At 50.6% G+C, this 23,175-nt stretch overlaps 2 protein-coding genes across 3 annotated transcripts in view; one reads left to right on the top strand and one right to left on the bottom strand.

The window, feature by feature from the left end:
• Positions 1-366: 366 nt before the first annotated feature.
• ANAPC2 (anaphase promoting complex subunit 2) lies at positions 367-14,404 on the bottom strand. Its single transcript, XM_073640523.1, has 13 exons — positions 14,131-14,404; positions 10,440-11,065; positions 9,890-10,022; positions 9,495-9,663; positions 9,173-9,292; positions 8,924-9,041; positions 8,510-8,685; positions 7,985-8,126; positions 7,729-7,804; positions 7,450-7,653; positions 4,782-4,911; positions 4,276-4,511; positions 367-3,924 (listed from the first exon to the last, which is right to left on the bottom strand). The coding sequence occupies exons 1-13, from the start codon at positions 14,398-14,400 to the stop codon at positions 3,712-3,714; spliced, it is 2,613 nt and encodes an 870-aa protein (XP_073496624.1). The 5' UTR covers positions 14,401-14,404; the 3' UTR covers positions 367-3,711.
• The window catches only part of SSNA1 (SS nuclear autoantigen 1), a 48,744-nt gene continuing 39,918 nt past the window's right edge, over positions 14,350-23,175 (top strand). The window contains exons 1-2 of one of the 2 annotated variants that reach the window (XM_073640529.1): positions 14,350-14,556; positions 20,470-20,669. In XM_073640529.1, coding sequence (XP_073496630.1) covers positions 14,505-14,556; positions 20,470-20,669 — 252 coding nt within the window. In that variant the 5' untranslated portion in view covers positions 14,350-14,504. The remainder of the gene's footprint in view (positions 14,557-20,469; positions 20,670-23,175) is intronic. The other variant, XM_073640528.1, reaches the window with a different exon arrangement.

Here is a 23,175-nt window from a genome sequence, read left to right as displayed (position 1 = left end):
AAGGACAACATCTGCAAGGAGTTTGTGCGAGTTTCCTCCGGATTGTTCAACACTCCAAAGATATACTGATAGGGAATGTAGATTGTAATGGGGACAGCGATGATGATGTCTGTGTAAAGCGATGCGGAATATGATGGCGCTACATAAGAGAAGCATAATAATAACATCCCTATCTCTAAGCAAGAATGTGATGCCGACCAATAAGCATTTAAGACGCGATCCCAACAAGCCATCGTTTTATGGTCCGATCACTGGGCAGGTGGGCACTAGGCAACGATCATCGCTCCGTGTCAAAGACGACAAAACAGTGCGGAAGGTGAAATAAAAAAATACAATTCTTCTAATAAAAAGGGAAAAAAAAATAAGTAGTAATAAAAAAGACAAAAAATAAGTTTAATGTTGTGTAGAATAAAAACAAATAAAATTCTTAAAAGTACACTAGAAAATAGATATATTGGGTGATCATCACCTGTGTTATAAACGACAAAACCAGAGGGAAAGTGATAGAATAAAGAAAAAAATATTTGAAAATATACATGCCTATATGTAAATATATACAAACACACACATATAACAAATCTTAAATGGGCTAAAAAAAATAAATAAATAAAAAAGCCGTGCCTTAAAGATAGATCAAAATGACTAAAAGAATAAAAAGTACAATAAAAAAAATATAACGTATATAAATGAATGAAACTATGTCCTCATTAGGTGACCTCGGCCTATGAGGTCACATTTTTCGGGGTCGTATTATGCGTTCCCGGGCTTTCAGGTTTCTATCACCTATAGAAAGGGCCGGTGAAGAGGTCGTAGGGCGGAGCTGGGGGGAATATCAGAAAAATCTCATTGTCCCAGTGAGCGGCTGTAAGGAGCTTGTGGTGTAAAGTCATATACATCAGAATGGGATTAGTGCCTCTGTTGTGCGAGGAGTTAGACTATGTGCCCACCATGCAGAAATGCTCCGGATTGTTCCTGAGCGTTTCTGCATCTCCCTGGCAGAAAAAAACGCATGCGGATTGTACATGCGGATTGTACATGCGGATTGTACATGCATTTTTTCCTGCCAGGGACATGCGGATGTGAAGCGTTCTTCACTTGCATTTCCGCATGCGGGTTGACAAGCGCTTTCCAGGCGATATTAGCATCACTTGGAAAGTGCTTGTCAACTTGGTCATACTATATAAATCCATGCAACCAGCATGGATTTATATAGTGTGACCCGAAAGAATGTCAAAAAATAAAAATAAATCTATACTTACCCTCCGATGGCCCCCGCATTCTTGCTTCCTTCCGTCTTGGCTGCCGACAGATCGCGGTACACTGAAGGACCTGCCGTCACAGGACTATGACGTCAGCACAGGTCCTTCAGTCCACCGCGAGCTGCCGGCATGAGAGGACGAGCGCACCGGGGGCCATCAGAAGGTAAGTATAAAACATTTATTTTTTATTTTATTCTTTTTTTTTACAGGTTCTATGGTACCCAGGTCCGGAGGAGAGACTCCTGTCCTCCAGACCCGGGTACCGTCCGCACATTGGAACACGTGGAATGTGCATCTACATATACAGTGATGCGTAATTCATGCGTTCTAATGCAAGTCAATGGCGGCAAAAACGCCGCGCTTCCGCAAAATAATTTGTAGTGCTGCGTTTTTTTCCGCAATGATAATCCGCAGCGGAAATTTCCGCAGCATGTGCACAGCACATGCGGATTATCATTGGGGGACATGGCAGGCCTTCTACCATGCGTTTTTTAAGCGTTTTTGCCGCAGCGGAAACGCTTACAAAACGCATCGTGGGCACACAGCCTTAAATATATTTTGAGGGGGCAGAGGCGACTTTTAGCCTCACCCGGAAGTGCAGTGCGATGGGGAGACCGTCCATGTCATGCACCAAGGGGCTCAGGATGAGCAGAGCAGCACGTTCTGTCCCATTAACATCCTCATATGCAGATTTGATGCTGTCCTGACTGCATTCGTACGACATGGGGGGCACACATTTAATTGCAGAGTAGGATGACAGCATCACTGAGATCAGATGATCGAGTGCGGCGCGCGTCGTCTGTCTCAGGATTGTCAGGTGCGGTAAATACCTCTGTGCCAGGAATAGACTCTGCCCCGCAGCCACAGTAACCCGTTTTCTTGCCTAGAAATATGTGCACTAAATAGCTAACCTCTGTATAAAGATCTTTCTCCACTGCTGAGGGTACGCTGCATTGTATCGACCCAGGGAATGTGTATCTAAAGTGCACGGAATAGTCTAGACTGGATGCAACTGTAACAAAGCCTCTGCTGTGAGAAGTATTAGGGCTCTGAAGGAAAAAGACAAGAATGTTACCTGTCACTGGCAGCAAATAGAGAACTCGATAATGGGGAGGAAAAACACATTGTGCAATGATTAAGCGTGGTCTGCACAGACCCCTTCATCTTCTCTCATGCTCGAGCCGCCACTGATGGGCACCAGTGACACGGACAGGCTCATGCTGACAGGACCAGCATTAACCAGCATTGTGTGGGTAGCGCAGCACCGGGGTCATCCCATCATTCCAGAATATGTGTCAGCAACCTGTGAGACTACAACCCCCAGCATGCCGGCAGCACGCCCGGAGTCTTAGCACTGCTGGGTTACTAACCTCTGTTCTAATAGAATCATGACATAACCCAGTTATTGTGAAACTATAACTCACAGCAAGCCCAGTCAGCCATATGCTGGGAGTTGTAGTTTCACAACTGTTGCAGATGGTCTGCACTGGAATATTAGGACGTATCAGGGGGTCTATGGAAATGAAGGTCATGGGGTAACAGTAACCAGTCCCACACCAGTAGCTGTGGCATTCCCAGACTACAACCACCAGCATTTCCAAGTGACAGGCAGAACAATAGTACGGAGATGAATGGGTAAACGATTCACTCATGGACACAGTCCGTGTATTGTCCGCACAATGCTCCCTTGTGTCACCGTCTGGATGGACGACAACCCCAGACATACAGGGATCCAGCTGGTGTCACAATGTGCAAAACTACCACCAAAATCACAATCTCTGCTTCCTGACATGAACAGAAACATTGCTCACAAGGCAAAGCAACAGGAGAGAATCCTGACACCTTGTAACAAGCCTCGCTCCTATGTCAGATCAGGACAGGAGAGCGCCCCCATTCACTGACAAGTAGAGGAGATGAATTACAGCCTGTATTCCCATAAGACTGGGCTCCCTTTACTCTACAGCTTCTGCCACTATATCTGAGGTGCCGATTCAGGATGTATAAGGGCGGGCAGGGGACTTATTACTGCATCAGAACAAGGCGGACGCCCACAGCAAATATGTTACTAGTGCAACCGGCCTGGTAATTATGGGAAACGCTCACTGTAATATTCCCCATGGACGGACCCTATAGAGAGCCATGATGTGAGCAGTGCAGCCTGTAGTGCGGGAAATGACTTGTGCGCCACCTGATGGTCACTCCCTGCATTACACCCCTGTATATGAGATCTGGGGTCACTCTCCCATGAAGAACCATTATCCACGGTAACAAAAGAGTTTATTATCTTAAATATATCCATCGTATGGAGCAGTCATTACTGAGAGACGTCATCCAGGTTGGAGCGCTAGGAAGTAAATGTGGAGCAGACGCCATAATGCAGCATCGATCCCGCAGACACTACAGGTGGGGATGGACGCTGGGATCCCATCAGTCTTGGAGAGGGTAGTCATTATTAGCTGGAGTTCTTGGGCAGCCTGTACACCCCTCCAGAATACACCAACTGCTGATCGCTGACCTTTTTCTGCAGAAATCCCTGCAGTTCCTGGATATCGATCTCAGTCACCACCGGACCGGTCATCACAAACATCTTCAGCATGCTATGGATCCGCTCCAGGGGCAGGCTCTCTAGGTTGGTCAGCATCGCCTGGATGTAGGTCCAGAAGAGCTGCAGGGGAGAATCAGAAGAGCAGCCATTTACATCTCCTGTTACCTGATTCTGGAAGAGTTGGGTGACAACCAATATGACTGCAATCAAAGTGTGCAAAAATGATTGTCACCCAGCTTTCCTAGAGTCCTGAATGGCAAATCTGTGCAATACCGGCTTCCCTACCTCTGAGCCGTAAGACACGGCTGCTATTACAGCTCCCAGTTACACTCGTTTCCTGCAGGAGCTATAGTGGAAGCCTTATTGATTTAGGCCTGTATAAATAGACCCCATTCATATGAAGCCCTTTTGCCCCATTAGGGGACTAGGAGAAGCAGTGCCAAATTTAATGACTTCTATCTAGGCACCCACCTGAAGTTCCTCTTCCTTCTGATCTGCTTGAGAAGCCATAGCAGAATCCCCTTCCTCGTCACTGTCTATCAGGACCACCTTCTCAGCCTGATCCTTCTGCTCCTCCTCTATGACCGTGAAGGTCCCGGGCGGATCCTCTCGGAGGACACCTTGCTGAAGCCAGAGGGTCATCTTCCTCCGGAGAGAGGTAACCGGGACTTTCAGCACCTCGCTCAGTTCTTCTAAGGTCCAGGTACCTATGGAAGGAAATGGTTCTCAACTATTAAGCCTATATGGGATTACAAAACCCAAACTCCCAGCATGCCGAAAGTAGTAGTTTCTAATCAGATCATTTAATTAGTTGACTCCTGGGACGATCGGTCTGTACGGTCCTGCAATCACCTCTTGCCCTGGAGAAAGCATGATCAGGCAGGTGTAATCTATAGGCTAAGCGGTGCCACATAAAGACAGCAGCCATCTATCTAGATGGTGAATGATAACCTATACCTGGGTCCGGTGCTGCTTACTTTTATTCTGGAAGTTTAGGATGATGGCTGCATGTACCGGAGACACGGAGAAGGACAGGGTGCGGTCCGCCAGTTCCAAATCCAAGCTCACCAACCCGAGGTGATGCTTCCAGTTCAGCGTCCGCATAGCCTGGGAAGAGCAGAATGAAATTAATACCTGTGCTTACTGTCAGTGAACGAGGGTATTCTTATTAAAATTTAAAGGTTAAACCCTGGAGCCATTCCAGTTTCCAGGCTAGATAATCCCTCACTAAAGGGACTGGGGTTCATACAAAGCCTCCGATGTGCATTCATTTTCTGCATGTAGACAAAAAAGGGTTCCCATTCATTACCAGCAAGCAGAGATCTCATTCACACGTCAGTATTAATATGCCAAAACCAGGGGTATCTCCAAAACACAGAACAGGTGTCCATCTTTCAATTATAGTTTTTCTCTGTAAGTTACACTCCTGGTTTTGGCATACAAATACTGACGTGTGAATGAGGCCTTACACAATGCTGGAACTTTATATGCTGGAAATCCCTTTAAGCCCCTTCCCCAACAAAGGACGTAATAGCCCATCCTATGTTGGGTGCAATGTATGGAGTGCGCTGAGCTCACTTCACACCCGGAGGGTGCTAGTATGTAATACAGCGATATGCACTAAATAGAAGTAAAAATGGGGACTAAAAAATAAAGTGTAAAGTAAGAAAAAAAGTTTTTAAAAATGGTGAAAATATAAAAAAAAATTAGATTCAGCCCATTGGCTCCTTTAAAATTAGAAAAAAGAAAAACAAAATAATTTTTCAGTATTGCATCTGCAAAATTCTGCTAAAAATATAAAATTATTTACACTGCCACAACTTCCTCAAAAATTACAACAAAAAGCGATCACTTCATTACATGTACCCCAAATACTATCAGTAAAAACTCACTAATTACACCAAAGATAGACCCTGACACGACTCCAAGGATGTGGACATGCATTTGAGAAAATGGAAACAAATCCAAAATTAATTTTTTTTTTTGCTTTGTTTTTATTTTACTATTTTTACAAAGTTCTCAAACTTTAGCTACTAAAAAAAAAAGTTTTTCCCACTCGAGTACATTGTATGGTAATATGAATTAATTTCCTTCTATGACAGAATCACTGACTGGGTGGATCAGGGAAATGCTGTAGATATAGTATATCTTGACTTCAGCAAAGCATTTGACAAAGTATCTCACACCATCCTTATTGAAAAAATGACCAAGTATGCAATGGACCAGGCAACTGTTAGGTGGATTCATAACTGGCTTAGTGATCGGACTCAAAGGGTGGTTGTAAATGGCTTCACATCCAGCTGGATGACTGTCTCAAGTGGGGTACCACAGGGCTCCGTCCTGGGACCTGTATTGTTCAACATCTTTATCAATGATTTAGATGAAGGAATTGAGGGTAAACTGATTAAATTTGCTGATGACACAAAGCTAGGAGGGATAGCTAATACTAGAGAAGAGAGAGAGAGGATTCAAAAAGACCTAAATAAACTGGAGCAGTGGGCAGCAACCAACAGAATGGTTTTTAACAGGGAAAAATGCAAAGTACTACATCTGGGCAATAAAAATGATAAAAACATATACAGAATGGGAGGAATAGAGCTAAGCAACAGTACATGTGAAAAAGACTTAGGTATACTAATAGATCATAGACTGAACATGAGTCAACAGTGTGATGCAGCAGCAAAAAAGGCAAATACAATTCTGGGATGTATTAACAGAAGCATACAGTCTAGATCACGTGAAGTCATTATCGGTCTTTACTCCTCTTTGGTCAGACCTCATCTGGAATACTGTGTACAGTTTTGGGCACCACATTTTAAAAAAGACATAGACAAACTGGAGCAAGTTCAGAGAAGAGCGACCAGAATGGTGACTGGTCTGCAAACCATGTCCTATGAGGAACGGTTGCAGGATTTAGGAATGTTTAGCTTGCAAAAAAGAAGACTGAGAGGAGACTTAATAGCTGTCTACAAATATGTCAAGGGCTGTCACATTGTAGAAGGATCATCTTTATTCTCATTTGCACAAGGAAAGACTTGAAGCAATGGGATGAAACTAAATGGGAGGAGACACAGATTAGATATTAGAAAAAACTTTTTGACAGTTAGGGTGATTAATGAGTGGAACAGGCTGCCACGAGAGGTGGTGAGTTCCCCTTCAATGGACGTCTTCAAACAGAGGCTGGACAGACATCTGTCTGAGATGATCTAGTGAATCCTGCTTTGAGCAGGGGGTTGGACCAGATGACCCAGGAGGTCCCTTCCAACTCTACCATTCTATGATTCTATGAATAGTGTCATTCAAAACTATGATTTGTCCTGCATATTAAATCAAGTTTTGATGGCTGTTAGTGGAGAATAAAAATGATATGGTTCTTGGAAGAAAAAAAAACAAAAAACACAAAATGAAATATCACCCCTGGAGTGAAAGAGCTAATAAAAAAACATCAAACTACATACAGCAAAAACATTTCACTTTTCATTTTCAGTTACACTTTCAGCCTGCAGGTGGCACTGTTCACCTTCCAATTCTCCGCGTGCAATCTGCACCCAGCAGAACACTGACACCCGGGGGCTAAATGTGGTACTACAATCATTTAAAATAAATTAATTCAACGTCTGAATTATTAATCAGGCAGCCCTGCACCTTGAGCTTCTCATATCTTCTTGTGTACATATCCATGGTTTCTTTGATCTGTTCCGGTAATTCCAGCTTCTCTTCCTTCAGCGCCGGCCAGAACTCGCTGGACAGTATGACGGACACGAGGTTAAATGGTGGCTTCTCTTCCTCTGGGAGCTTTTCCTCTTCATCCCGGATGTTAGAATTGATCCTTCGAGAATCTGCCATGTCCTGTGAGGTGGAGGTTTTCTAGTTATATGGTCCCTTGTGAAATCACATGAATGGTCGCTGGTAATGGCGGGGTACCTTCAGCATGACCTCGCAGTAATGCATCTGAGCCTCGCCGAACCGCAGCTTCAACAGCTCCACATTGCGGATCTCCCTAGAAGAAATCGGAAAGAGAGACTGCGTGCACCACTGACAAATGCATGGGAAAACTCCTCTTATAGCAAATCCCTAAAATCAGGAGATTGTACTGAAACCGCAGCTGCAGGAATGGCCATCCTGGGACCTGTAGTGCATGACACTGGTACTAAAGCCACTGCTTTCCTCACCATCTTACCTCTCAGAACTGTAGCTGAACTGGTGCAGGAGTCTGTCAGCAAGCAGGGTCCTGTACTCATTAATGAACAGCTCCTTGCTGCCATAAATACTGACCAGGAGGCTGATGATGTCCGAGGAGCGACGCTTGGAGCCGCTTTTCCCTGGAAGTACAGGAGTAGAAGGACTTCAAACCTTAAAGGGACACTCCATGTATGCAGAGTTATGCCTAGTGCATGGCTAGAAGAGGACAGAGCACGGTACAGGACTCAAACAACAATCCCCGGCACGCTCGCCCCCTGCATTAGGTGTAATACTATCAGAGGACTCCCTTAACCCCTTCCTGCTGCGGCAATTTTTCATTTTTGCGCTTTCGTTTTCTCCCGTTTTTACAAGACTCATAACTGAGGACTTCGCTCCTGAGCTCGCCCTATACACCCGCACCCTGACATTGGGAAGGGGTTAAAGGATAATCCCGAATGTAGGGTCAAATCCTTGACAAAGGATAATGGTTGGGGCAGCAAGCAATGGAGGCTCTCATACACACCCGGGTCCGCATCCACAGGGTCAGGAGTCCAGTCCTCCGGCTCGGACACATCATCGTCACTCTCCTGCCCGTTCTCTAGAACCACCGGGTCGGCTTTTGACAGCTCGTTGGCCAAATCTCCCTCAGCGTCACCAGTCAGACCAGCAACAATCTGCCGCACGGTGTCCTCCCGGGTCCTGGGGGCAACATGTCATTTTATAATATTTCTTACTAGCAGGATCCACCAACAGCTAGCCCCCTGGTGATCAGATGTAACCTATAGCAGTGTTCAACATCCACCATACAGCGCCACCCCAGGGGATAATAAGGCATTACATGATGTCCAAGTAATGTTAGTAAGAACTTGGCGGGTTCCACACCCATGTTATATTTTCTGTGGACTTTCAGGATTCAGCAATAGGGCCCGGATCTTACCTTAGATATTTCCTGATGGGCTCACAGGCCACCTCCAGAATCACCATGGATGGGTCCAGCTCCCGCAGAGCCTTGATGGCAGAGATGTAGAGAGTGATGATGTCTGACGTATTTACTCCTGTGCGAGAGATGTCCAACGAGGGGTTAATTAAAGCCTTCACAGATCATTAGGAGCGGGAATACTACAGAAGTGCAGTGTATTGTATAAGCGATCCCCATTACAAATACTGCGGGAGTTGCGGTTCTTACCTGGGTGCAGCAGTCTGGTCTCCAGAGCTGTCTTCAGACACGACAGCAGCTGCTGCCTCTGATTGGTCCGTTCCAGGCAGAACTTTAAATCCTCGATGGCCGGCTTTGACTCAGGGAAATCTGGACACAGGATGAGAAAAAAAAACTTGGCTGCGTCTCCTGAAACGGCGCCACATCTGTGCACAGGTTGTGTGTGGAATTGCAACTCAGTCCAATTCACTTCAATAGAGTTGCAGTACCTGCCATAACCCAGGGACAGGTGTGGAACTAAATCTGGAAGCAGCCATGATTTTAATCCTTCATTCCTCCCCCCTCCAGTCACCTCTGATGATGCAGAACAGTTCATCGATGCGCATGTTGGCATAGAGACGATAAAAAAAACGCTGGACGTGGCAGCGCCATCGCTTCAGGGTGCTGCTGGACTCCGGATTGGACGATGGGCCGTCCTGCAGGAAGACTTTGCTCAGCCAGCCAATCACCTTCTCGATCCACTACCGAAACAAAACCGAGAATTATTAAGGTAACCCCCTTAAAAGAACACTCCAGGTAAAAATTACACACTGTACTGGCAGGTGCAGGTCCTAGGCGCATATAACAAGAGATATCAGTTTACCCAGAGTGCTCCTTTAAGAAATCAGCACATGCAATATGGACCCTGGGCTCTCCATCTCTTCACTATAGGGGGGCTATAGAACCTATAAGGGGGGCACTTCTTACCTCCTGAAACTCATTCAGGAAGGACCTCTCGTAATCCCCCCGACATCTCTTCTCCATCCTCAGCTCAATCATTTTGTGCAGGAGAGTGGTCACCGGCTCGGAGCAGATTCTCTCCAGCAGATTCAACTTGTGGCTGCAGATCAGATAAATTGGTGTCAGTCTGGATCCCACCTACACCATTATCTGGGGTGGGGTTATGTCTGCACACTGATCACTGAGCTGCTTCTGAAAGATCCATAAACAGTCATGTACGACCTTAGACTTTTTTTTTCATCTTTTTAAAACTTTTTCATTCTGTTAACATTGCCCTAAATGTATTTGTCCCCTTGACCCTTAACAGCCGCTATGAGTGTCTGGATCACAGTGATTGCACAGCCGGCATCAGCCCTGTGTGCAGTAGGGCCAACTCCTGAGCCGCTCCATGCAGGATATATCCAGCGAGGAGAGTGCAGGGATCGCAGGCATTGCCATCTGGGGATGCTGGATGACATGGCCTCCAATTCCAGCCCTTACAATTGCTTTCCCATAGCCCTAAATGGATGCTGCTTACAAAATCCCATTGAGCTCCTGAAACTGCTCCATGGCGGATTGGCACCAGCACTGATCTTTGCTGCATTCACAGCCGGCACACTCGTCCCCCTCCTCCTCTGCTCTGTCCTCAGAGCTCCTCTCCCGCTCGTTCTCGTCCATGCAGCTGTCGCAGTCGCTCACGCTGTCGGACGCCCTCTTCTTCTGCCTCATGTAGATCTTGAAGGTGCGGCTGTAGAAATGCTGGATCATATTCTGGAAGGTCTTGGAGGTGGAGAAGAAGAGGATGGCTTTAATCATAGTGAAGACTTTCTCCCGTAAAGTCTGAGAGTCTGATCCGGGCAGCAGGGCCATATCCGCCCATTTACCCAAAATGTTCAGACTTTTTAAATAAGGGTCTAGCCGGGTAATGAGGAGGCGGAAGGTGTCCAGTAAGAGGGCAGTGCACTGCTGCTCCTCCGCAGAGTTCTCCTGCTGGTTCATCCCATTCCAGAACTCGGGGGCAATGTTCCTCTGTAAATCCATCTGCAGCACCTCTGTGAACCAATCTTCCAGGACAGACTGCAGATCGTACTCCAGAAGAACCTCCAAAGCCGCTTTCAGGTCATCTTCCCGATAAGACTCAACAAGACCGGATCTGGGGGCAGCCTGTATGAGAAGACCCAGCAAGGTTTATATATTACAGATGAAGGGACTATAAAAGCTATAGTGAATAATGAAACCAGATTACTGATACTGACTGACATCCTGTATACTCACTGTGTATATACATTACTGATCCCGAGTTACATCCTGTATTATACTCCAGAGCTGCACTCACTATTCTGCTGGTGCAGTCACTGTGTACATATATTACATTACTGATCCTTAGTTAGATCCTGTATTATACTCCAGAGCTGCACTCACTATTCCGCTGGTGCAGTCACTGTGTACATATATTACATTACTTATCCTGTACTGATCCTGAGTTACATCCTGTATTATACTCCAGAGCTGCACTCACTATTCTGCTGGTGCAGTCACTGTGTACATACATTACATTACTGATCCTGTGCTGATCCTGAGTTACATCCTGTATTATACTCAAGAGCTGCACTCACTATTCTGCTGGTGCAGTCACTGTGTACATATATTACATTACTGATCCTGAGTTACATCCAGTATTATACTCCAGAGCTGCACTCACTATTCTGCTGGTGCAGTCAGTGTGTATATACACTGCTCAAAAAAGTAAAGGGAACACTTAAACAACAGAATATAACTCCAAGTACATCAAACTTCTATGAAATCAAACTGTCCACTTAGGAAGCAACACTGACTGACAATCAATTTCACATGCTGTTGTGCAAATGGAATAGACAATAGATGGAAATTATTGGCAATTATCAAGACACCCTCAATAAAGGAGTGGTTCTGCAGGTGGGGACCACAGACCACATCTCAGTATCAATGCTTTCTGGCTGATGTTTTTGTAACTTTTGAATGTTGGTTGTGCTTTCACACTCGTGGTAGCATGAGACGGACTCTACAACCCACAGAAGTTGCTCAGGTAGTGCAGCTCATCCAGGATGGCACATCAATGCGAGCTGTGGCAAGAAGGTTTGCTGTGTCTGTCAGCTTAGTGTCCAGAGGCTGGAGGCGCTACCAGGAGACAGGCCAGTACACCAGGAGTCGTGGAGGGGGCCATAGGAGGGCAACAAACCAGCAGCAGGACTGCTACCTTTGCCTTTGTGCAAGGAGGAACAGGAGGAGCACTGCCAGAGCCCTGCAAAATGACCTCCAGCAGGCCACAAATGTGCATGTGTCTGCACAAATGGTAAGAAACCGACTCCATGAGGGCCCGACGTCCACAGATGGGGGTTGTGCTCACAGCCCAACACCGTGCAGGACGCTTGGCATTTGCCATAGAACACCAGGATTGGCAAAGTTGCCACTGGCGCCCTGTGCTCTTCACAGATGAAAGCAGGTTCACACTGAGCACATGTGACAGACGTGACAGAGTCTGGAGACGCCATGGAGAGCGATCTGCTGCCTGCAACATCCTTCAGCATGACCGGTTTGGCAGTGGGTCAGTAAATGTGTGGGGTGGCATTTCTTTGGAGGGCCACACAGCCCTCCATGTGCTCGCCAGAGGTAGCCTGACTGCCATTAGGTACCGAGATGAGATCCTCAGACCCCTTGTCAGACCATATGCTGGTGCGGTTGGCCCTGGGATCCTCCTAATGCAGGACAATGCCAGACCTCATGTGGCTGGAGTGTGTCAGCAGTTCCTGCAAGATGAAGGCGTTGAAGCTATGGACTGGCCGCCCGTTCCCCAGACCTGAATCCGATTGAGCACATCTGGGACATCATCTCTCGCTCCATCCACCAACTGTCTCGTTGCACCACAGACTGTCCAGGAGTTGACGGATGCTTTAGTCCAGGTCTGGGAGGAGATCCCACAGGAGACCATCCGCAACCTCATCAGGAGCATGCCCAGGCATTGTAGGGAGGTCATACAGGCACGTGGAGGCCACACACAATACTGAGCCTCATTTTGACTTGTTTTAAGGACATTACATCAAAGTTGGATCAGCCTGTAGTGTGTTTTTCCACTTTAATTTTGGGAGTGACTCCAAATCCAGGCCTCCATTGGTTAATAAATGTGATTTCCATTGATGATTTTTGTGTGATTTTGTTGTCAGCACATTCAACTTTGTACAGAACAAAGTATTCAATGAGAATATTTCATTCATTCAGATCTAGGATGTGTTATTTGAGTGTTCCCTTTATTTTTTTGAGCAGTGTACACTACATTACTTATCCTGTACTGTTCCTGAGTTACACCCTGTATTATACTCCAGAGCTGCACTCACTATTCTGCTGGTGCAGTCACTGTGTACATACATTACTTATCCTGTACTGATCCTGAGTTACATCCTGTATTATACCCCAGAGCTGCACTTACTACTCTGCTGGTGCAGTCACTGTGTACATACATTACATTACTTATCCTGTACTGTTCCTGAGTTACACCCTGTATTATACTCCAGAGCTGCACTCACTATTCTGCTGGTGCAGTCACTGTGTACATACATTACTTATCCTGTACTGATCCTGAGTTACATCCTGTATTATACTCCAGAGCTGCACTCACTATTCTGCTGGTGCAGTCACTGTGTACATACATTACATTACTTATCCTGTACTGTTCCTGAGTTACATCCTGTATTATACTCCAGAGCTGCACTCACTATTCTGCTGGTGCAGTCACTGTGTACATACATTACATTACTTATCCTGTACTGATCCTGAGTTACATCCTGTATTATACTCCAGAGCTGCACTCCCTATTCTGCTGGTGCAGTCACTGTGTACATACATTACATTACTGATCCTGTACTGATCCTGAGTTACATCCTGTATTATACTCCAGAGCTGCACTCCCTACTCTGCTGGTGCAGTCACTGTGTACATACATTACATTACTTATCCTGCACTGATCCTGAGTTACATCCTGTATTATACTCCAGAGCTGCACTCACTATTCTGCTGGAGCAGTCACTGTGTACATACATCAGAATATTGAGTGCAGCTCTGGAGAATTTGTGTTCTGTACAATGACGGGTTGTGAGCTTTATTTTGGGCTCTAGGTATGAAATGAATGAATGTTTATTAACAGCACTACAAATCTCAGCAGTATGAAGTACGTGGATTACGATTGTGTCACTGACCAGGCCGAGGGCGGATGCGGGCACCAGGCCGATGCTCAGGGTGTTCCAGGCGGCGGACAAGTCCTCCAGGTTAGACTGTGACATGGTCTTTTTCCGCGCTCTGCCGCCTGTCACCGAGCGGCCGGGCGTCGCACACTGCAGATTCGCGCTCGGCTGCTGCTGATGACGCAGCAGAGCCGGGCTGCCCGCCATCTCCATGGCAGCGAGAAACGCCGGCCTGCACCGCATGACGTCACTGCACATTTTCCGGTTTAGAGTAAGCAGTCGCATGATGCGCCTCTTCGCTTCTTATAGGCTGGTGACAGGTAAAGGGGCGAGGCCACGTGGAGCTGTGCTGTTGGAGGGGACGAGTCGTTGTTAGGAGTTGAGGAGCCATGACCCAGCAAGGAGCCGCGCTGCAGACCTACAACAACGAGCTGGTGAAATGTGAGGAGCCGGAGGATGAGGCCTCCATGGTGAAACCAGGGAATGTGACCCAAACTCACTTCTGAAGTTTTGAACTATGACCTCTGCCCCCTGGAGCTGTGCTGTGACCCCCCCCCTCCTTTCCCCCCTCCTTGGACATGAGCCGTCACTTGTCCCGTCCTCTTCCCCCATCCCGTCCTCTTCCCCCATCCCGTCCTCTTCCCCCATCCCGTCCTCTTCCCCCATCCTGTCCCGTCCTCTTCCCCCGTCCCGTCCCGTCCTCTTTCCCCCGTCCCGTCCCGTCCTCTTTCCCCCGTCCCGTCCTCTTTCCCCCGTCCCGTCCTCTTTCCCCCGTCCCGTCCTCTTTCCCCCGTCCCGTCCTCTTTCCCCCGTCCCGTCCTCTTTCCCCCGTCCCGTCCTCTTTCCCCCGTCCCGTCCTCTTTCCCCCGTCCCGTCCTCTTTCCCCCGTCCCGTCCTCTTTCCCCCGTCCCGTCCTCTTTCCCCCGTCCCGTCCTCTTTCCCCCGTCCCGTCCTCTTTCCCCCGTCCCGTCCTCTTTCCCCCGTCCCGTCCTCTTTCCCCCGTCCCGTCCTCTTTCCCCCGTCCCGTCCTCTTTCCCCCGTCCCGTCCTCTTTCCCCCGTCCCGTCCCGTCCTCTTTCCCCCGTCCCGTCCTCTTTCCCCCGTCCCGTCCTCTTTCCCCCGTCCCGTCCTCTTTCCCCCGTCCCGTCCTCTTTCCCCCGTCCCGTCCTCTTTCCCCCGTCCCGTCCTCTTTCCCCCGTCCCGTCCTCTTTCCCCCGTCCCGTCCTCTTTCCCCCGTCCCGTCCTCTTTCCCCCGTCCCGTCCTCTTTCCCCCGTCCCGTCCTCTTTCCCCCGTCCCGTCCTCTTTCCCCCGTCCCGTCCCGTCCTCTTTCCCCCGTCCCGTCCCGTCCTCTTTCCCCCGTCCCGTCCCGTCCTCTTTCCCCCGTCCCGTCCCGTCCTCTTTCCCCCGTCCCGTCCTCTTTCCCCCGTCCCGTCCTCTTTCCCCCGTCCCGTCCTCTTTCCCCCGTCCCGTCCTCTTTCCCCCGTCCCGTCCTCTTTCCCCCGTCCCGTCCTCTTTCCCCCGTCCCGTCCTCTTTCCCCCGTCCCGTCCTCTTTCCCCCGTCCCGTCCTCTTTCCCCCGTCCCGTCCTCTTTCCCCCGTCCCGTCCTCTTTCCCCCGTCCCGTCCTCTTTCCCCCGTCCCGTCCTCTTTCCCCCGTCCCGTCCTCTTTCCCCCGTCCCGTCCTCTTTCCCCCGTCCCGTCCTCTTTCCCCCGTCCCGTCCTCTTTCCCCCGTCCCGTCCTCTTTCCCCCGTCCCGTCCTCTTTCCCCCGTCCCGTCCCGTCCTCTTTCCCCCGTCCCGTCCCGTCCTCTTTCCCCCGTCCCGTCCTCTTTCCCCCGTCCCGTCCTCTTTCCCCCGTCCCGTCCTCTTTCCCCCGTCCCGTCCTCTTTCCCCCGTCCCGTCCTCTTTCCCCCGTCCCGTCCTCTTTCCCCCGTCCCGTCCTCTTTCCCCCGTCCCGTCCTCTTTCCCCCGTCCCGTCCCGTCCTCTTTCCCCCGTCCCGTCCCGTCCTCTTTCCCCCGTCCCGTCCCGTCCTCTTTCCCCCGTCCCGTCCTCTTTCCCCCGTCCCGTCCTCTTTCCCCCGTCCCGTCCTCTTTCCCCCGTCCCGTCCCGTCCTCTTTCCCCCGTCCCGTCCTCTTTCCCCCGTCCCGTCCTCTTTCCCCCGTCCCGTCCTCTTTCCCCCGTCCCGTCCTCTTTCCCCCGTCCCGTCCTCTTTCCCCCGTCCCATCCCGTCCTCTTTCCCCCGTCCCATCCCGTCCTCTTTCCCCCGTCCCGTCCCGTCCTCTTTCCCCCGTCCCGTCCTCTTTCCCCCGTCCCGTCCTCTTTCCCCCGTCCCGTCCTCTTTCCCCCGTCCCGTCCTCTTTCCCCCGTCCCGTCCTCTTTCCCCCGTCCCGTCCTCTTTCCCCCGTCCCGTCCTCTTTCCCCCGTCCCGTCCTCTTTCCCCCGTCCCGTCCTCTTTCCCCCGTCCCGTCCTCTTTCCCCCGTCCCGTCCTCTTTCCCCCGTCCCGTCCTCTTTCCCCCGTCCCGTCCTCTTTCCCCCGTCCCGTCCTCTTTCCCCCGTCCCGTCCTCTTTCCCCCGTCCCGTCCTCTTTCCCCCGTCCCGTCCTCTTTCCCCCGTCCCGTCCTCTTTCCCCCGTCCCGTCCCGTCCTCTTTCCCCCGTCCCGTCCCGTCCTCTTTCCCCCGTCCCGTCCCGTCCTCTTTCCCCCGTCCCGTCCCGTCCTCTTTCCCCCGTCCCGTCCCGTCCTCTTTCCCCCGTCCCGTCCCGTCCTCTTTCCCCCGTCCCGTCCCGTCCTCTTTCCCCCGTCCCGTCCTCTTTCCCCCGTCCCGTCCTCTTTCCCCCGTCCCGTCCTCTTTCCCCCGTCCCGTCCTCTTTCCCCCGTCCCGTCCTCTTTCCCCCGTCCCGTCCTCTTTCCCCCGTCCCGTCCTCTTTCCCCCGTCCCGTCCTCTTTCCCCCGTCCCGTCCTCTTTCCCCCGTCCCGTCCTCTTTCCCCCGTCCCGTCCCGTCCTCTTTCCCCCGTCCCGTCCCGTCCTCTTTCCCCCGTCCCGTCCCGTCCTCTTTCCCCCGTCCCGTCCCGTCCTCTTTCCCCCGTCCCGTCCCGTCCTCTTTCCCCCGTCCCGTCCCGTCCTCTTTCCCCCGTCCCGTCCCGTCCTCTTTCCCCCGTCCCGTCCCGTCCTCTTTCCCCCGTCCCGTCCCGTCCTCTTTCCCCCGTCCCGTCCCGTCCTCTTTCCCCCGTCCCGTCCCGTCCTCTTTCCCCCGTCCCGTCCCGTCCTCTTTCCCCCGTCCCGTCCCGTCCTCTTTCCCCCGTCCCGTCCCGTCCTCTTTCCCCCGTCCCGTCCTCTTTCCCCCGTCCCGTCCTCTTTCCCCCGTCCCGTCCCGTCCTCTTTCCCCCGTCCCGTCCCGTCCTCTTTCCCCCGTCCCGTCCCGTCCTCTTTCCCCCGTCCCGTCCCGTCCTCTTTCCCCCGTCCCGTCCCGTCCTCTTTCCCCCGTCCCGTCCCGTCCTCTTTCCCCCGTCCCGTCCCGTCCTCTTTCCCCCGTCCCGTCCCGTCCTCTTTCCCCCGTCCCGTCCCGTCCTCTTTCCCCCGTCCCGTCCCGTCCTCTTTCCCCCGTCCCGTCCCGTCCTCTTTCCCCCGTCCCGTCCCGTCCTCTTTCCCCCGTCCCGTCCCGTCCTCTTTCCCCCGTCCCGTCCCGTCCTCTTTCCCCCGTCCCGTCCCGTCCTCTTTCCCCCGTCCCGTCCCGTCCTCTTTCCCCCGTCCCGTCCCGTCCTCTTTCCCCCGTCCCGTCCTCTTTCCCCCGTCCCGTCCCGTCCTCTTTCCCCCGTCCCGTCCTCTTTCCCCCGTCCCGTCCTCTTTCCCCCGTCCCGTCCTCTTTCCCCCGTCCCGTCCTCTTTCCCCCGTCCCGTCCTCTTTCCCCCGTCCCGTCCTCTTTCCCCCGTCCCGTCCTCTTTCCCCCGTCCCGTCCTCTTTCCCCCGTCCCGTCCTCTTTCCCCCGTCCCGTCCTCTTTCCCCCGTCCCGTCCCGTCCTCTTTCCCCCGTCCCGTCCCGTCCTCTTTCCCCCGTCCCGTCCCGTCCTCTTTCCCCCGTCCCGTCCCGTCCTCTTTCCCCCGTCCCGTCCCGTCCTCTTTCCCCCGTCCCGTCCCGTCCTCTTTCCCCCGTCCCGTCCCGTCCTCTTTCCCCCGTCCCGTCCCGTCCTCTTTCCCCCGTCCCGTCCCGTCCTCTTTCCCCCGTCCCGTCCCGTCCTCTTTCCCCCGTCCCGTCCCGTCCTCTTTCCCCCGTCCCGTCCCGTCCTCTTTCCCCCGTCCCGTCCCGTCCTCTTTCCCCCGTCCCGTCCTCTTTCCCCCGTCCCGTCCTCTTTCCCCCGTCCCGTCCCGTCCTCTTTCCCCCGTCCCGTCCCGTCCTCTTTCCCCCGTCCCGTCCCGTCCTCTTTCCCCCGTCCCGTCCCGTCCTCTTTCCCCCGTCCCGTCCTCTTTCCCCCGTCCCGTCCCGTCCTCTTTCCCCCGTCCCGTCCCGTCCTCTTTCCCCCGTCCCGTCCTCTTTCCCCCGTCCCGTCCTCTTTCCCCCGTCCCGTCCCGTCCTCTTTCCCCCGTCCCGTCCCGTCCTCTTTCCCCCGTCCCGTCCCGTCCTCTTTCCCCCGTCCCGTCCCGTCCTCTTTCCCCCGTCCCGTCCCGTCCTCTTTCCCCCGTCCCGTCCCGTCCTCTTTCCCCCGTCCCGTCCCGTCCTCTTTCCCCCGTCCCGTCCCGTCCTCTTTCCCCCGTCCCGTCCCGTCCTCTTTCCCCCGTCCCGTCCCGTCCTCTTTCCCCCGTCCCGTCCCGTCCTCTTTCCCCCGTCCCGTCCCGTCCTCTTTCCCCCGTCCCGTCCCGTCCTCTTTCCCCCGTCCCGTCCCGTCCTCTTTCCCCCGTCCCGTCCCGTCCTCTTTCCCCCGTCCCGTCCCGTCCTCTTTCCCCCGTCCCGTCCCGTCCTCTTTCCCCCGTCCCGTCCCGTCCTCTTTCCCCCGTCCCGTCCCGTCCTCTTTCCCCCGTCCCGTCCCGTCCTCTTTCCCCCGTCCCGTCCCGTCCTCTTTCCCCCGTCCCGTCCCGTCCTCTTTCCCCCGTCCCGTCCCGTCCTCTTTCCCCCGTCCCGTCCCGTCCTCTTTCCCCCGTCCCGTCCCGTCCTCTTTCCCCCGTCCCGTCCCGTCCTCTTTCCCCCGTCCCGTCCCGTCCTCTTTCCCCCGTCCCGTCCCGTCCTCTTTCCCCCGTCCCGTCCTCTTTCCCCCGTCCCGTCCTCTTTCCCCCGTCCCGTCCTCTTTCCCCCGTCCCGTCCTCTTTCCCCCGTCCCGTCCTCTTTCCCCCGTCCCGTCCTCTTTCCCCCGTCCCGTCCTCTTTCCCCCGTCCCGTCCTCTTTCCCCCGTCCCGTCCTCTTTCCCCCGTCCCGTCCTCTTTCCCCCGTCCCGTCCTCTTTCCCCCGTCCCGTCCTCTTTCCCCCGTCCCGTCCTCTTTCCCCCGTCCCGTCCTCTTTCCCCCGTCCCGTCCTCTTTCCCCCGTCCCGTCCCGTCCTCTTTCCCCCGTCCCGTCCCGTCCTCTTTCCCCCGTCCCGTCCCGTCCTCTTTTCCCCTCTCCCGTCCTCTTTTCCCCTCTCCCGTCCTCTTTTCCCCTCTCCCGTCCTCTTTCCCCCGTCCCGTCCTCTTTCCCCCGTCCCGTCCTCTTTCCCCCGTCCCGTCCTCTTTCCCCCGTCCCGTCCTCTTTCCCCCGTCCCGTCCCGTCCTCTTTTCCCCGTCCCGTCCCGTCCTCTTTTCCCCGTCCCGTCCCGTCCTCTTTTCCCCGTCCCGTCCCGTCCTCTTTTCCCCGTCCCGTCCCGTCCTCTTTTCCCCCGTCCCGTCCTCTTTTCCCCCGTCCCGTCCTCTTTTCCCCCGTCCCGTCCCGTCCTCTTTTCCCCCGTCCCGTCCCGTCCTCTTTTCCCCCGTCCCATCCCGTCCTCTTTCCCCCGTCCCGTCCCGTCCTCTTTCCCCCGTCCCGTCCCGTCCTCTTTCCCCCGTCCCTGGACTCTTGACATCTGTGATGATTCTTTCAATGAAACCTGACCACTCTTCATGCTGAAGAATTGTATGCTAGGCACCTAAATTCTGCCTACAGCCACAACTTGTCCCCCTCCTTTACCTTCCCCTCGTCCAGGTACCTCCATCCTGTTCTGCCAGAGGCTGTGGCTTATCCTTTTCTAGAGCTCCGCTCCTGTGTATGGCCAGTGCCTCATCTCTGACTCCTTTCGTCCTCTCATAGCTCATATTTTGTATCATGATCATCTGAAGGTGTTAATTAATTCCATACTGGCTTAAAAAAATGCTTGTGTCCTCCCTCCTTACCACAGTCTGTCTTCCCTGATGATTTAGGTGTTGAAGATCTCTGCAGCAAAAGAGATGAACTAAACCGACAGATCCAGCAAGAGGAGGAGGAGAAGAACAAGCTGCAGAACGATATCCGTATCCTCACCGAAAAACTGTCCAGGGTCAATGAGAGCCTCGCCAGGAAAATGGCGTCTAGGAACGAGTTTGATAAAACCATTGCTGAAACACAGGCTGCTTACATGAAGGTAGAGACTAGCACTGGGTGTCATAATATGGGCACAACAGGGAATACTGCTCTGTGTACAGGAATAGAACTAGGAGGCTACAGTCAGACAAATGTAGAGTCTCTCATCTGATCAGAGTGCCGGCATAGTGCGATCTATGGTTCTCTCATCCGAGAAAATCTGCACACCAAGGAGAAGATGGAGGATACAATTTGTCCATCTTCTCCATTGTGTGTGTCTGCGGAAATCTGACTGTACTTGGATGTCTTCCGAATGCAGTCCCATGTTTTCCACGCACCCGTAGACTAGAATGAAATCTGATGCCACTCACCCAAAGTGAAAATGCAGCATGCTGTTTTTTTCCGCTGACAGATTCTGTCTGTGAAAAAACAAAACAAATCGTGCATCAGCTCTACCCCACTGAATAACATTGGTCTGATTGCGATCTGCTAAAAAATCTGATGCACTCGTTGTTCATAGCTTACTGAGTTCACATATCACACACACCCTAACAGGGAATTCAGATAATGGGGTCTCAGTCTTTTTCTTTATTAAAAACATAGAGGTAAATTCAACTTTGTTGGCCACATCTTGCCATCCAGGCCACGTGGTTAAAAATATTCCAGTGGGTTAATTATAAGAAACACCTTAAACCCCATTAAATGGGCACAAGAGTCACATAAATTGCAGAATAAGTTACATTTTCATCAGTCTCCTAAGTGGATCATACAGAGCAGGCTCCATTGTGACTGACATTGATAGGAGAGAGATAATAATAATAATAATAATAATAATAATGCTCAAAGATAAAAATAAAAATCATTCCAGCTATCCGGAATAAAATCGACTCATTTGTTTCAACTAATTTCAGAAGTCCCAAATGTCATTAAAAGATCTATCCCCATGTTACAAGACAAAACTGAAAATATCCTATTAATTATGCGGCCAGGAAAGCGCCCACCTTCAGTAGTGTTTTGTTGCCATCTCTAGATGTATAGAAAGACACCAAAGTGAGAACGTGGCTCAGCGATACTGTTTATTTTTTTTAAATGCGGACACTCACGCTGCAGTTCTGCTACACAAAGATCAACACTTTTACCTTGGCTAAGAACCCTTATTGTGTTCAAAACGTGTCAGTTTTGTTCTCCATGTGCTGACTTTTTTATGGCTTTTTTTTTCTACTAATAAAGGTGTTTTTACTTATACATTTATTTGTTGTCCGCTAAAGAGTGCTGGATTTTTTCCGTTTTACTCCTCTGATGCTGTACAGGATCCGTGCACCTATTCCTTGATGACCTGGCTTTTCTCCTACTTCTTCAGTATTATAGTAGTTATTTTCTTTTACATGGGTGCAGTATTATAGTAGTTATATTATTCTACATAGGGGCAGTATTATAGTAATTATATTCTTGTACATAGGAGCAGTATTATAATAGTTATATTCTTGTACATAGGAGCAGTATTATAGTAGTTATATTCGTGTACATAGGGGGCAGTATTAGAGTAGTTATTCTTGTACATAGGGGGCAGTATTATAGTAGTTATATTCTTGTACATAGGAGCAGTATTATAGTAGTTATATTCTTGTATATAGGGGCAGTATTATAGTAGTTATATTCTTGTATATAGGAGCAGTATTATAGTAGTTATATTCTTGTACATAGGAGCAGTATTATAGTAGTTATATTCTTGTATATAGGAGCAGTATTATAGTAGTTATATTCTTGTACATAGGAGGCAGTATTATAGTAGTTATATTCTTGTATATAGGGACAGTATTATAGTAGTTATATTCTTGTACATAGGAGGCAGTATTATCGTAGTTATATTCTGGTACATAGGAGCAGTATTATAGTAGTCATATTCTTGTACATAGGAGGCAGTATTATAGTAGTTATATTCTTGTACATAGGGGGCAGTATTATAGTAGTTATATTCTTGTACATAGGAGCAGTATTATAGTAGTTATATTCTTGTATATAGGAGCAGTATTATAGTAGTTATATTCTTGTACATAGGAGCAGTATTATAGTAGTTATATTCTTGTACATAGGAGGCAGTATTATCGTAGTTATATTCTGGTACATAGGAGCAGTATTATAGTAGTCATATTCTTGTACATAGGGGGCAGTATTATAGTAGTTATATTCTTGCACATAGGGAGCAGTATTATAGTAGTTATATTCTTGTACATAGGGAGCAGTATTATAGTAGTTATATTCTTGTACATAGGGGGGCAGTATTATACAGTAGTAGTTATATTCTTGTACATAGGGGGCAGTATTATAGTAGTTATATTCTTGTACATAGGGGGTAGTATTATAGTAGTTATATTCTTGTACATAGGGGGCAGTATTATTGTAGTTATATTCTTGTACATAGGGGGCAGTATTATACAGTAGTAGTTATATTCTTGTACATAGGGGGCAGTATTATAGTAGATATATTCTTGTACATAGGGGCAGTATTATAGTAGTTATATTCTTGCACATAGGAGCAGTATTATAGTATTTTTGTAGTTATAGTC

The sequence above is a fragment of the Phyllobates terribilis genome, unplaced genomic scaffold (genome assembly GCF_046119375.1).
Source record: "Phyllobates terribilis strain yellow unplaced genomic scaffold, ASM4611937v1 Scaffold_7__3_contigs__length_470593459, whole genome shotgun sequence".
Taxonomy (NCBI): domain Eukaryota; kingdom Metazoa; phylum Chordata; class Amphibia; order Anura; family Dendrobatidae; genus Phyllobates; species Phyllobates terribilis.
This window is presented reverse-complemented; position numbering and strand designations above follow the sequence as displayed.